Source organism: Panthera onca, chromosome B4 (assembly GCF_046562875.1).
Source record: "Panthera onca isolate mPanOnc1 chromosome B4, mPanOnc1 haplotype 2, whole genome shotgun sequence".
Lineage (NCBI taxonomy): Eukaryota > Metazoa > Chordata > Mammalia > Carnivora > Felidae > Panthera > Panthera onca.
Genome location: NC_138345.1, coordinates 129,119,767 through 129,133,747, shown reverse-complemented (window position 1 = coordinate 129,133,747; position 13,981 = coordinate 129,119,767). Strand labels below are relative to the sequence as shown.

Here is a 13,981-nt window from a genome sequence, read left to right as displayed (position 1 = left end):
TTACCTAGAGAGGTCAAATTTCCACATATTAAATGTTCACAGTATTTTTAGTCATTCATGTCAGGCTGGCTGGCCGCAGGCCTGGAGGCAGGAGTGACCTTAACACTATTTTACTGGTGGGACTTTGGACACCCATAAAGACTAAGTGACCTATCCAACATCATTCATTAGGTCAAGATAGGACCGAAACGGCAATGAAATATATCATGGTTAAGCACAGGATTTAGATGTGACCCTTAATACACGACTGATATTTTCTTGAGTTAGGCTAACACTGTAGTGTACACACAATTTCATTTACCAGTGAATAGAGCTTCTCTCACAGAGTCACTGGTTTTTAGTTTGCAAGGGAGAGAACACGAGAGACTGTACAATGTAAAAGTTAATAGAGACAGAGCAAGATGTAAGTTAGAAAAATGGCTAAGATCAGAAACTTGGCCTCTATTCCAGATAGAGATTTTTCTTTAAAAAAAAAAAAAAATCATGGTACAATATAGGTGAAAAACGACAGGTTTTAGAATTTCATAGCAACTTGCTCAGCAACAGGGAAAAGATAACCTGAGACCGGACTACAAATATTAAAAATGTGATTTTTAATAATATAAGTACAAAATTTTATTTCTTTATACAACTGTAATGGGATTTGGATCAAACCACTAGAATTTATTTAAAAAACAAAATAAAACAATGATATAAAAACTGCAAGAAGGTCTGAATCCAAAGTTTTTCCTCTAATAGTACCAAATACCACAAGGTACAGATTATCATACAAATGTGTACAAATTTAAATACAAATACAATAGGGTTGGGTTTTAAAGGAAAACAAACCAACAAAAAGCAGGTCCTCATCAGGATTTCATTCACGTGCACAAATGACAATGGTAGGACTGACTGACTTCTTTCGTACTAATCCTTGTCTTCAAGGCCCCTCCTTGATACCCTGTGTCAAACAGGAAGCTTCCACGGTACAGATGAGGCGTGGCACAGGGTCTGACACAAGAAATCAAACCCAGATCTGCTCTTCTTGATTTTGGTTCCCAAACACACCCATTTCCTTCTGTCTCCCCAATTAAACTTCCCCACGGCTCTGAGCTGAGGGCCAATCAGCAGCTAGAGCACCTTCAGGAAACAAAACCCTGCGACCCCCTCGGGTGGGGAGAAGGGAAGGGATTAAGCAGGATGCAGGCTGGCTGAAGGGTCCTCGAAGATCTACTTAGATGCTGTAGTGCTGTGCCTCGGCCAGGGAAAGAAAGCACAGTTCCCCCGGAGCTTAGTTTTGGCAGGGAACCTCACACCAAGTTGGAAAACAACCCTCAAGCGTTCAACTGTCTTCTTCGGAACTGGGAAGCAGAAGTCTGGTTCTTTGGAAAAGTGGGCAGCTGGGAATGGTAACATTCCTTTTAATTTTACTTTCTTGACATTATTGAATTATAAAGAATTAGAATCCTGACATAATGATTCCTTTTTGAGGCATGATACCTTAAAATGTAAATGACTTGGGAGTTTTCAGTGGAGATCAGAAGAAAGAAGGAGGGAAGAAATGACAAATCTGTGTCTTCCACGTGCTGTTGCTGGTGGAGGCTTTTGTTATTAAATTATATATACAGAAATTTACAGGATAAATTAAAATCTAAGAGATTTTAAAGAGTTAAATACACATAATTAAAACACACATTCACACGCGCACATAAATAAACCTACATGAGAATCGAGTACTTTTTTGCAATTCACTTATGTGTGGAATGCAGAACACTGGGTATCTGCCCACCAGGGGAGCCAACTGGATGAACCCAAGAATCACGCTGGGCCAAGTTCATCTTCCACAACTATCAAGCAACTAAGCAGCAAAACCTGTGAGGACTCGGTGGCTAAGCAAATGCTGCCAATGGAAGATACCAGCAATTAGTTCTGCAGATGGAATATTCTGGGTCAGCTCACAATGTATGTTCAACTTGTGCAGTCACAGCTTTACCCTCTCCAAGGTGTTTCACGCTGCTGGGGCTCACGTAACTCCTCGGCCCCTACGGAGGCTGCTAATGGTACCAATGATTACAATAAATTTTGAGACACAGACACCGGTAGAGCAGGAAACGGAATGAACCCCCTATGAAGTTCACCTAAGCCACTGCAGTGACTGGAAGATGGGAATGATTTTATCACCTCCTGCCTAGGTCACTTCAGGTTGAAAGGCTTTGTACTCTCTCAGTCAACTGGCATCTTCCCATAATCTTCCCTATTATACTTCAGACTGTGAGACAGGTAAGGCAAGTGGTCAGTGATGGGTCTGGAGGTACAGCTGAGTTTGGAAAAAAATCACATTTTTAGCTGTCCATAAAGAGATGCCCTTGGCACCCAGAACAAGCCCCCAGCCCCCAAGTTACATTGATTTTTAAGGCAGATTTATCCACCACAGGAGAAAAAAGAATCCCAAGTCCATATTCATGCCAAGGTTTCCTCTTGGCTAAACCTTTGCCATTTCATAAAATTATTAAAAGCAAAGTAGTTACAGTCCTATGTATATATTGTACATTATATATATATGTATATATATATATGTATATATATATATAAAAATTTAAAACCTACACCTGGAGACCAGTGATCTGGCGCATCCACATATACACAAACCAGCAATAGGGTTGGATGAGGTCTCTGTCCCGGGACTCCTCGAGGTCACAGTCCAGGCATGATGTAAGCAATGTTGTCTAGTGTGTTTGACTGCAAAACAAGGGAAGAGGTTCAGCTGACAGTACTTTACCTTAGTTCCCTGAGACCTGTTTCTTTGTTCAGAGGAGAGAGAGGAGAAAGGAAACCGAGAGTTAGAGAGTGAAGCTGGCACCGTGCTGTCTGCTCCCCTAGGAGCTTTTCTGCTGACTCTTCCCATTAATCCTCGTGGAAAAGCAGCAGAAGCCTCCTCTTCCGTCTCTGTGTATAGACATGCAAATAGGCAACACAGGAGGTGCGGCCCCTCAGGGGCTAGAATGCTTCTCTCCCAAGGACTGTTTTGGGAAACAGCACGTTTTCTAGTTGCACGCAAAGCACAGCATGTATTCAGCAACCCGGTACCACGTTCATGGGCCAATATACGGAGGGAGCGCCATCTGCCAGGAAGCCTGTGAACCTGTGCCCGATAGAGCTCGTTAAGGCAGGGCCTCTGTGGCTCCTGAGGGGTCTGGCTGAAAAAACGCCAAGGAAAACAGGGAAAACTCACCAAGACCTGCTTGGGACAGCCGTTCAGTTCAGGTAGTTGTGTGGTCAGACACGCCAAGGGGCCAAGCGCACAGATGATGGAATCCAGAAGCACTGACAGACTGCCGGACACAGCCACCATGCCCTGAAAGGAGAGCAGTAAGGGAGAGCAGGTTGTAATCGAGTCCCACTCCTGACGCTCCCTCCGCGTTCTGGTTGGTTTCCTCACATTGTTCTTTTAAGTCTTGCCCGTCCTATGCAACTTGCAGCAGAAATGGAAGGTATCTGCTTTGAGAACTCTGTAAGTTGTTTAAAAAGAAAACTTTTACAATACATTCCCAAGTTCCCTTTCTATGTTCCTCCCCCATCTTACCCTCTGTGCACCCTAGGGTTAGTCACTTGGACTTCCCTACTCCAGAGAGCTCCTGGGAAGATTTGTGGAAGTCATGTGTGCAAAAGTACTTTTCTTATGAACTCCACAGAGCTCAAGTGTGAGAACTGAGAGGTCTACAGCCCTACGCATTAACATTTAACACAAACATACGCACACTTCTCCACGGACGTGGCTTTTTGATAGCTGATGATCCCACTTTTCTGGGTTGAGTTGTTCACCCTCAGAAAGAAGTGAATGGGGTTTATTTCAAATTTTAACATCTTGCCCAATGCATAATGTCTGTCTGTGATTCAAATAGGTAAGAAATAAGACTGCTTGCTGCAATGCCCCTGCCTAGCTCTTGTATCATCTGCTTTAACTAGAAGCCCTGTGAGGCTATGTCAGCCAGGGACACAGCACAGTCCTTCAGAGAAGGAGCTGTGGGCTCAGGACCGACAGGTCCCCTACGCACTGCTTCTGTCCTGGGGCAAGATGCTTCCTATGCTGTGCCCGTGAAATAGCCTGCGCAGAGGGGAATGAGGGAGATAACAGGTACAAGGTACTTGGAATGGTGCCTGGTACATGGTAAGTGTTCAAAAAGTATCAGTAATTATTACCATTATTACCCACATCTTCGTCTCCCAAACTGCATTCTGGCTGCCTGCTAGGTCTCTCAGTTTGGATGTTTCCAAATCTCAACATGCCGTAAAGAGAAATCGCCTGCCCTCCTCCTAGCACCCCTTCTCTGTTAAGGTCACCACCACTCACACAACTGTCCAGTCTCAAGGCCTTGCCATCGCCCACTCTTCCCTCCCCTCTCCTCCTTGCAAGGGGGGCTGTGCAGCAAGGGGTTAAGAGCGTGGACCTTGAGTTGCGCCACCGAATTCAGGCATCTGTTTTAGCACTTAGGGGCTCAACTCCAGAGCAAGTTACTTAGTCTCTCTACATACATCTGTTTTTTTCTTCTGTAAAAGAGAGGGAACAAAAATTCTCCCCACAAAGCTGCAGTGTGAATTACATGAAAGAATCGATTTAAAGCCCTTTGAACCAAAGTTGGCTGAGTAAGCAATCAACCAGTTAGCAATTAATAATATTATTCCATTACTTTTGCCCTACAGGTAATTATAGCTGATGTTTTATGTCGGACTCTCCTAATGAATTATAAGCAACTTGAGGGCAGGAACCCTGTCATATTTCTTTTCATATCTTCTCAATAACTGCTGGTATTCTGCACAGAGCAAGCCCTCAATAAATATGTGTTGACTTAATTCAAGTCTTTGTCATGTCTGGACTGCATTACAGTTACACAACTTCTCCCCAAGTCAGGTGTCACTCCCAATCTAAAACAGAAGATACTTTCAGAGAAAACCAAATGAGAGCGCTGATCACATCCCTCCCTACTCAAAACAAACCAACAAAAATCCCTGAGGTTCCTCCATAGCGGAGAATAAAGATTTGAGAGCGTCCAAACCTTCTGTAATTTGGGCTACGGCCTTAATTTTTAGGCTTCCTCTATCTTACGTGTAGGATGGTCTAAATTGTCATCATTTTAGCAGTAAAACCCTTTTTTCAAATAAAACCTGACATGGAAGAAACAAAGCAAACGAACAAAGGGGGAAAAAAAAGAGTGAGAGCGAGGTAAACCAAGAAACAGACTCTTAACTATGGAGAGCACACCGCTGGTCACTGGAGGGGAGGTGGGCGGGGGGGGGGGGGGGGAGGGGGGGGGTTGGGGATGGGTGAACCAGGGGAAGGGGATTAAGGAGCTCCCTTGCAATGAGCACCGGGTGATGTACGGAAGTGTTGAATCACTATATTGTACACCTGAAGTTAATATTACACTGCATGTTCATTAACTGGGATTTAAATGAAAAACTTACAAAAACCCCAGATGTGGAGTCCCGATATATAAACCAGCTAGAAGACCTGGTTAAAGTGGGAGTGGGGGGCTCCTTTCATCCATCTCTGTAGAAGACCCCGATTCCAAGCAACAGAGATGCGCACTGTTTTCTGGCTTTGGAAGGTCTCTCTCCGACGTCTCCAGGAAACAAAACCCTCCAGATCCCTCCAGGCCCTGCTGGAAGAGCACCTCCCTTTCACAAAATCCCTCTTGACTCTCCCTGACTCTCACTGGGCTCTAGCTTCTCTCACCGCATCAGCTGGCCTCAGGGAGACAAGGTCAGGAGCGAGGCACGCTGGGCTCTGCCAGAGTGTCAACTTGTAATCGTCACTTAACGTTATTAGGCCCCTGGTGTCCCATCTATAAATGAGTGACTTGTAGACACCAGTGTTCCTTGAAGTGTGGTATGTATTTCAGGTGGCACGTCATTTTGATGTATGCCCATTGTGATGTACTACGTTAGGAAAAAATTAGAATATCAGACTTGTGACTCCTTTCGGGAGTAACAAAGATGTTCTGGAATTAGATGGTAGTGATGGGGCCACAGTTCTGTGAATATACTGAACACCACTAAATTCTACAGTTTCAGAAGGTGAACTTTAAGGTATGTGAATTGTATCTCAATAAGACTGTTACATAAAGGGGGCTAGAGAACCTGCACAAGTCTTCTCCCCCCCCCCCCACTTTTAATGTTTTATTTATTTTTGAGAGAGAGAGAGATAGAACGTGAGTGGGGGAGAGGTAGAGAGAGAGGGAGACACAGAATCTGAAGCAGGCTCCATGTGCTGAGTTGTCAACATAGGGGCCAACATGGGGCTTGAACTCATGGACCACAAGATCATGACCTGAGCTGAAGTCGAACACTTAACTGACTGAGCCACCCAGGCATACTGAGTCTTCCCCTTCTCTGGTCACCATGTATGTGTAACTTTTTCAAAGCAGCTGCTCACAGAAGCTGGCTTGTTTTTGTTTAAATGTTTATTTATTTATTTATTTTTGAGAGAGAGAGAGAGAGAGAGAGAGATCGATCACGAGACGGGAGGGACAGAGAGACAGAGGGAGCGAGAGAACCCCAAGCAGGTTCCGTGCTGTCAGCACAGAGCCAATGCAGGGCTCAAACACACGAACCATGAGATCACGAACGACCTGAACTGAAATCAAGAGTCAGATGCTTAACTCAATGAGCCACCCCTGTGCCCCTTAATTGCTAACTATATGTATGTTCTATCTTTCCAGTGAGACTGTAAGTTTCCCGATGATCGGAAACCATCAGGAAGCAAGTCAGATTTTCTACTCTCACAAGTTTTTTTTGTTTTTTTAAATAAATGTTTATTTTTGAGAAAGAGAGAGAGAGAGAGAGAGAGACGGAGGGAGGGAGGGGATGGGCACAGAGAGGGAGACAGAGGATCTGAAGTGGGCTCTGTGCTGACAGTAGAGAGCCCGACGTGGGACTTGAACTCACAAACCATGCGATTAAGACCTGAGATGAAGTCAGATGCTCAACTGACTGAGCCACCCAGGTGCCCCTATCCCCACAAGTTTTTGAAATAATGCCTAGGTACTCAACAAATAGTTTCTAAACTAAATGGAAATACCAGGGGAAGTCTGGAATACAGAAGGTGCATAAAACAAATCATTTTTATTTTTAACTCTTTAGGAAATTGAGAATGATTAAATACGAAAAATAAGTAAGGATCCCAGAACATTTTACTCTTGAAGTATCTACATCCATTTAAATATCTGAGTCTATATGAAAATACCCCAGTTGTTTTGAAATCTGCTAAGTTATTAAAACTAGCCAAAAAACTTAGGTAACCTTCATCTTTTGCGGCCTTTGGCATTTTATTTGTTGAATAACAGTTCAACTTCCACAGAGAAGCAAGTGAATAGTTTTATATTCCTACACTGATTTTTATGGCTTTAGTAGTGGAGACTGATTTCTTTGCTGAAATGTCCTATCAGGACCCAGTGGAAAAGTGAAATACTACACGACTGGGTTAGCCAAGGGGGTAATATGATTAGAAATTGAATATGGTAATAGAAATGGAACATGACAGCTTTTCAGGTTAAGTGATTTTGAAATTGAAGCTTAAAAGGACAAAGATCTCCCTAGGGCACACAGCACTGTATAATTCAAGCACGCAGTAATAAAGAGCTTGAGAACCTCAATTTCCCTATTTGCTACTTATTTTCAAAGAAGTAGAGGAAGCCTTAATCCCCTATACAATTTACTCTATTTAAGACCTTACTGGAATTGTGCAGAAAAATTGAAACTCTCTTAGAAGTACCAATGATCAAAACTTCCATGGGATTTGTATTCACTTTTTCCACTGCATTTTTAAAAAATCAAAATACAGGATTATAGACCAATTGTATCTCAATAAAAATTGGGAAAAAAAAAATCATAGAATACCTAACTTCTTTTTGTGCCATTGTTCAATAGGATGGGGTAAGGGTAGACTTTGACAGCCAGTAGATTCCTTATCTCTAGGGGTTTTCACGAGGACGTATCTTGTCACTCTGTCCTTAGCACCTGGCATAATCTCGCATAAAAGAGTAGTAGTTGCTCGCTGGGTGCACATGGAAGGAGCAAACAGATTCACATCGTACCAGAAACTGGAGCTATGCTTATAGTGCCACTCACCTCGGTTTCCTGCAGGCGGTGTCCAATGAGGCTTAGGGACTCTCCCAGCAGCTGTAGATGAGCAGCGACATCAATGGGCTCTGTCTCAGGGGCTTTGGCTGGCGAGGCTGGTAACAGCATGGTGGTGGGTGGGGATTTCTTCTGGGGAGACAGTACTCCTGCAGAGGAAGCTGAGAACAGAGACAAAATAGAGAGATAAAGCTTACCCATGGCCTGGAACACCACAAAAATCTTCTTCCTGATGTCCCCCTGTTACGACCTATACCAGGCCTTAGCAAAACTGTGCACTGTGGGCCAAATCTGTACGTGTTTTTGCATAGCCTGTGAGCTAAGAATGGCTTCACATTTTTAAATGGTTGTAGAAAAAATAAAGGAGAATATGTGACAGAGAGTGCCTATGGCTCACAAGATCTAAAATATTTACTCCCTGCCCCTTTATAGAAAAAGTTTGCTGACTTCTGATTTATATTTTCTAATTTTGTTTTTTTTGCAATCTATAATATTCAGTGATAATATGTGGGTATCAAGATCTGCTTCTGATATAGGCTGCACTCCCAATTTCCTGGTTAGGAAGCAAAATTCACCATGCTCTCAGGAAAAGAGGTCGGAGCCCCAACCTTTTACTTTCACGGGAACTTCCGAGCAGGAGGCTTTTCTTTTCACAGTTGTAGCTTCTGCTTTGTTCTGTTTGTGTTGCAGATACTGAGCTTTTTGCTTCCAAATCTGCAATCAGATCAGGGCAAAGTAAGTTACGATAAATGAATCCAGACAAAACATACAAGGGAAAGCAGTCACGGAAGGGGAGAATGAAGAAAAGAAAGGGAAAGGAAATCCTGGAGGGGGGCAGACAGAGGGTTGATGCTAACTTTTTTTTTTTTTTTTTAATGTTTATTTTTGAGAAAGAACACGAGTAGGGGAGGGGCTGAGGGGGATGGGTGGTAGAGAGGATCCGAAGCGGGTTCAATGCTGATAGCAGTGAGCCCGATGCAGAGCTTGAACTCACGAACTGTGAGATCATGACCTGAGTGGAAGTTGGATGCTCAACTGACTGAGCCGCCCAGGCACCTCTTAATGCTAACTTTTACGCTGAGGGTTACCAAACAGGCTTCAGATGGTGACTACGGTGATACCTAAGTACAGGACTGCAAACGTTCCTTCATGCTAATGGTTAGGTCTCAGCAGAGATTTGAGATCACTCGGAGGTCGAAATGGAAAATCATAGGGTAAACACCTGGCTCGGTATGATGTCCATGTGGTCCAAATAGTTCTTCTGACCTGCTGGTTGGCAATGCCAATAACAGGATGACAATGACACGGAAAACAGAAAGTAAAGATAACCTACCCAGGTGACAATAATTTCACTGCTTCACCCAGATGAGCTGTGCTGTAAAGAAAGACGGTAATTCTAGTTCCTAGACCAACCGTCACATCACCCAGTTGAAAAGTGACTGTGAATGATTTCAGTAGAACTAGTTATCATTGTGTTGCCGGCTTCCTGATAGGAGGGTATATTATTTGGTATTGGCTGATGAGGATGATGGCCTGCAAGCCACTCACCTAGTAAACACAGCCCATATTTTTCTCATTTGCAGTAACCATGATGCAGATGACCTTCCTCAGTTCTCGGACCTTTACTGACCAGTGGCTGTTTTCAGGAAAGGGGTCTGATCTTAGATTCTCTTTTAACCCTTCATCACTCCCCAACTCAGGTCATCTTTTGGCTCAAATGGAAGGCTGCTGGAAAACAGCTAGATAAGGATAGAAAAGATAGCCTCCCTGCAGTTAAATCCACACTAGAGTAAACTGGCACCAGCCAGTGTTAATGTCCTCTGCCAAACCATTTTCTTTTTTAATTTTTTTTTATTTTTTATTTTTTAATGTTTGTATTTATTTTTGAGACAGAGAGAGACAGAGCATGAGCAGGGGAGGGGCAGAGAGAGAGGGAGACACAGAATCCGAAGCAGGCTCCAAGCTCTGAGCTGTCAGCACAGAGCCCGATGTGGGGCTCGAACCCACGGACCATGAGATCATGACCTGAGCTGAAGTCGGACACACAACTGACTGAGCCACCCAGGCGCCCCTGCCAAACCATTTTCTATTGATCTATAATTTTTTTTCACCATTTTCACTGTTGGCTTGATGGACTACAGAAGAATTACATATTTTGCAAGGCACAAAGCAATGAAAACTGCGTTCGTACGAAAGCGTACTTACCAGTTTGTCTTTTTCTGGCAACTGCTTCCACACCTCAGCCAGTTTTTTACTGAGTTCCCCGAAGTCTGGCATGAAAGGGCAAAAAACGCGACACAGTAAAGGTTGGACTATAAATCAAACAGAAGATTGATAAGAGCAAAAACTAGAAGGATTTCCCAGCTCAGATTTAAATAGCACAAGGTTCTTTCAGAAAACCACACTAAAACCCCAACACTTGTCTTGATTCTTTTCTCTAGGGAAGGAAGGGGCTACTGGGTGGTCATGAGATAGGCTCAAATTCTCACATACCTATTCTCCAGAGATCTATCCCTTCAGCCTCTTTCGGGGGTCTTTCAATTTGACCTCATTATACAGAGCTTATCAACTTGGGTTAAAGAAGATGTGTTGTGTAGAATTTGACAGAAAACGTTAGATTTTTACCAAGTTTTGAGAGCGGAGAACCAAAGAGGAATTTCCCTCGAGCAGCCCAGAAGCAACCCTTGAGAAGCGTAACGCTGCCCTTCCATCGGCACAGCAAGGTCATGCTTTATAAAGCGCTCCTATCTGCTACGGTGCTTCACGTGGGCCTCACAACAACCTTGATGAGAAGGTTGTGAAGCCACTGTACCCATCAGGCAAATGAGATCTGCGGAGGTTACGTGACTTGTCAAGGTCTGTGGCGGAGTGTTTCTCTCACCTCGCTAACTTCTGACACAGAGACAGACAGCAGCAATGCAAGTCGCCTCGCTGTAACTCACACCCAGGGGCCAGAGGGAAAGGTCAGCCGGGGAATCACGGCAGCGAACAACTGCAGGTGTATGTGCAGGGCTCCCTAACATTTGATTTTATTCAGTTTCCCGTTTTCTCATTTTAAGGGATATAAACAGAAAGCTTATCTCTTTTAGGGACGGGTGGACTAAGACAGAACCTCAAGTGACTTCAGAACCGAGGGGGGAAAAACACGAGCTTTGTGGTATTTTAGTACCACAGGAAGAAGCTGCCTGCTGACTGGCTGAGTTCACTGCACTGTTTCTGAGATAAAGACGGACAGAACAAAGCTGAGGATGAGAAATGTCCTTACCTATACCTGGATGGTCAGCCACGATGGTCACACGATACTCTTTACAGAACACCTGGTAGGCAGACATGTTCTTCTTTTTTGGCTGGTGTCACGTGGAAACAGAACAGGGGAGACTTCGTTAGAACACAGGTTGAGTTACAAACCAGAAAAGAGACCTATACTTTTCCATCTAGGGAACAGTTCGGAACCACTAACCAGCTTCCTAAACAGGATAGCTTTTAATTATATTTCATTTTTAATGATACTTAGTATTTAATTAATACATATCGGCTTTACTTTTATTTTAAAAGATTTTAGTTTTCAGTAATCTTTATACCCAAAGTGGGGCTGGAACTCACAACTCCGAGATCGAGTCACGTGCTCTACTGACTGAGCTAGCCAGGCACCCCCGGTTTTACTTTAGAAGGTAAAAACCACAGGCTAAATCATTTCTAGATCTTTCAGGTTGTTGCAGCTACTTGATAATTACTTGTAAAGCCCTTCATTCACCTATATACAATCCCACGTTATGTGTTTGAGAACTATGTGCTAAGAAAATCTTTACCTCTCCTGGAGCGTCTATTTTTCTCATCTTTGAAAAGAAGAATCATATTATTTCCCTTTACTTTGGGACCAGAAAGCCAAGAGCCAAATCTGTTTGTTTTGTTCCTCTGGTTTTGATTTCTAGTGTTATAATTTCCCTGATCCTGCTTTTCCTGTTAGCTGTAGTTTATCATTATTTTATTATTCACATTCTTGCGGTCCAATGTGGGAAGCAGGTAAACAACTGAAAACAATTCTTTGGTAGTCAATGTAAGATGAACCTCTCTCACTTCAACAAATTGCTTTGTGTTACTCGAAGCATGTTTATTCTTTACTGTATTGTGATACCTCCACAAGCAGGGAGGAAGGAGTGACAGGATTTAGCAAGATAATGTGACAAAATAACCAGAGCCCGGGCTTTGGATGCTAACTGATGTAGTTCAGAATCCTGACCATACTATCTGTTAGCAACACAAACTGCTTCATTTCCCTGAGCTCTAGTTTCCCTGTGAGTAAAACTTGGATAATACCATCTTAACTCAAAGGTGGGAATCAATCAAACAGTATGTGGCACTTCAGTAGGTACGCAGTAACGTTATGACAGCATTATTTCTGTGGCAGGCAGAATTCCAAGACGGCTCCCAAGATTCCTGCCCCCTGGTGCACATGCCCCGTATAGTGCCATCCCTGTGAGCGTGAGTAGGACTGGTGAATGTGACGGGCTATCATTCCCGTGACTGTTACGTTGTATGGCAAAAGGGACTTTGCACACTAGTTTAGGTCTCGTTGAATCTTAGTTAATCAAAAGGGAGACCATCCTGACTCAGCCTGACTTATCACGGTCAGTCAGGTGAGCCCTTGAAAGGGATGAAACACAACATCAGACACTCTCCTACTGACCTTGAACTTCAGGAAAAGAGGTTGCCATGGGTTCTACAACTACAAAGAACGGAATACTGCCGACAACATGAACAAACTGCCAACAACCTGAAGAGGAAGGAGCCCTCGCTCGCCTCAGGGAAGGACCCAGTTCTGGCCCAAACCCTGATTCAGTGTTGGGAGAGACGGAGAGCCCAGCTGAGCCCTATCTGGACTTCCGAGGTACAGAACTGGGAGATAACAGTGGATGTCGTTGCACACTGCTAAATCTGCGGTAATTTGTTATGCTCCTATGGAAAACTACTATAAGTTCTTTTCTATTCCCTCTGTATCTTTCAAAATAGAAGTTGTAGCATCCAAAAGGCCAATACAAGCTTTTTTTAAAAACAGGGAATTTTGGAGAAGGATGATAAAGTGAAATCATCTGGCCTAAATCAGGTAAAGAAAATAGCAGCAAGGCCTTTAGTTTAACAGTTTCATTTAAATAGTGAAGGTCCTATTTTTAGTATTCTACTGGTGAAGCCAGTCCTGTTTAGAGACGCGACAGAAGTGAGTTCTGGGTGCTGCGTTTGGTTAGTAATTTAGGAGCAGCTTCATATCCCCAAACGTTCCAAGGTTTTTAACTAACGCTCCCTTCTTTCAAATCCCCCTTTATTGGGCCCCAGATACAATGGAGGGGCACTACATAGACAGGAGTTCATGTAAGTTCTATATTTGGCCATTTATGAGAGAGAGAGAGAGAGAGAGAGAGAGAGAGAGAGAGAGAGAGAGAGAGAGGTGGATTGACTGATTAGTTGGGTGATTCTATGCTACGAACCTATTCCTTGGAGCGAGTGTGACAAAGAACATACACCTGCTTGTCCTGGAGAACTCCTGTATGTCTCTTTCAGTGTGCACAACTCACTACCCAAGTGTGATTCTGATACGTGTAGCTAACGTAATTGAAAAAATAATAATTATGGCTCCTGAGCCTACGCCAATGACTTCGCCCGGTGCCGAGAAGAACCCAGCTGCACTGGGCTGACGTTCTGTTGGACCCGCAGTCTGTCAGCTTTTGGTTGTGAAGCCAGCCTTCCTGAGGGGTTTTCAGGGAACCTGAACTACTTACAATTCCCACCTTAGGTGCTGACCTTAGAACCTAACCCTGTGCAAAATGCAACTCCTGTCTGTGGACCTAAAGTTCGGAATGCAAACTTAACA

At 43.6% G+C, this 13,981-nt stretch overlaps 1 protein-coding gene across 3 annotated transcripts in view; it reads right to left on the bottom strand.

Moving 5' to 3' along the window:
* Positions 1–578: 578 nt before the first annotated feature.
* Positions 579–13,981, bottom strand: part of HMGXB4 (HMG-box containing 4) — a 30,116-nt gene continuing 16,713 nt past the window's right edge. For all 3 annotated transcript variants that reach the window (XM_060656493.3, XM_060656494.3, XM_060656495.3), the window contains 6 exons: positions 11,381–11,462; positions 10,321–10,385; positions 8,724–8,829; positions 8,107–8,276; positions 3,212–3,334; positions 579–2,718 (listed from right to left, as the gene is read on the bottom strand). In XM_060656493.3, the coding sequence (XP_060512476.2) occupies positions 2,674–2,718; positions 3,212–3,334; positions 8,107–8,276; positions 8,724–8,829; positions 10,321–10,385; positions 11,381–11,462 (591 nt within the window). In that variant the 3' untranslated portion in view covers positions 579–2,673. The remainder of the gene's footprint in view (positions 2,719–3,211; positions 3,335–8,106; positions 8,277–8,723; positions 8,830–10,320; positions 10,386–11,380; positions 11,463–13,981) is intronic.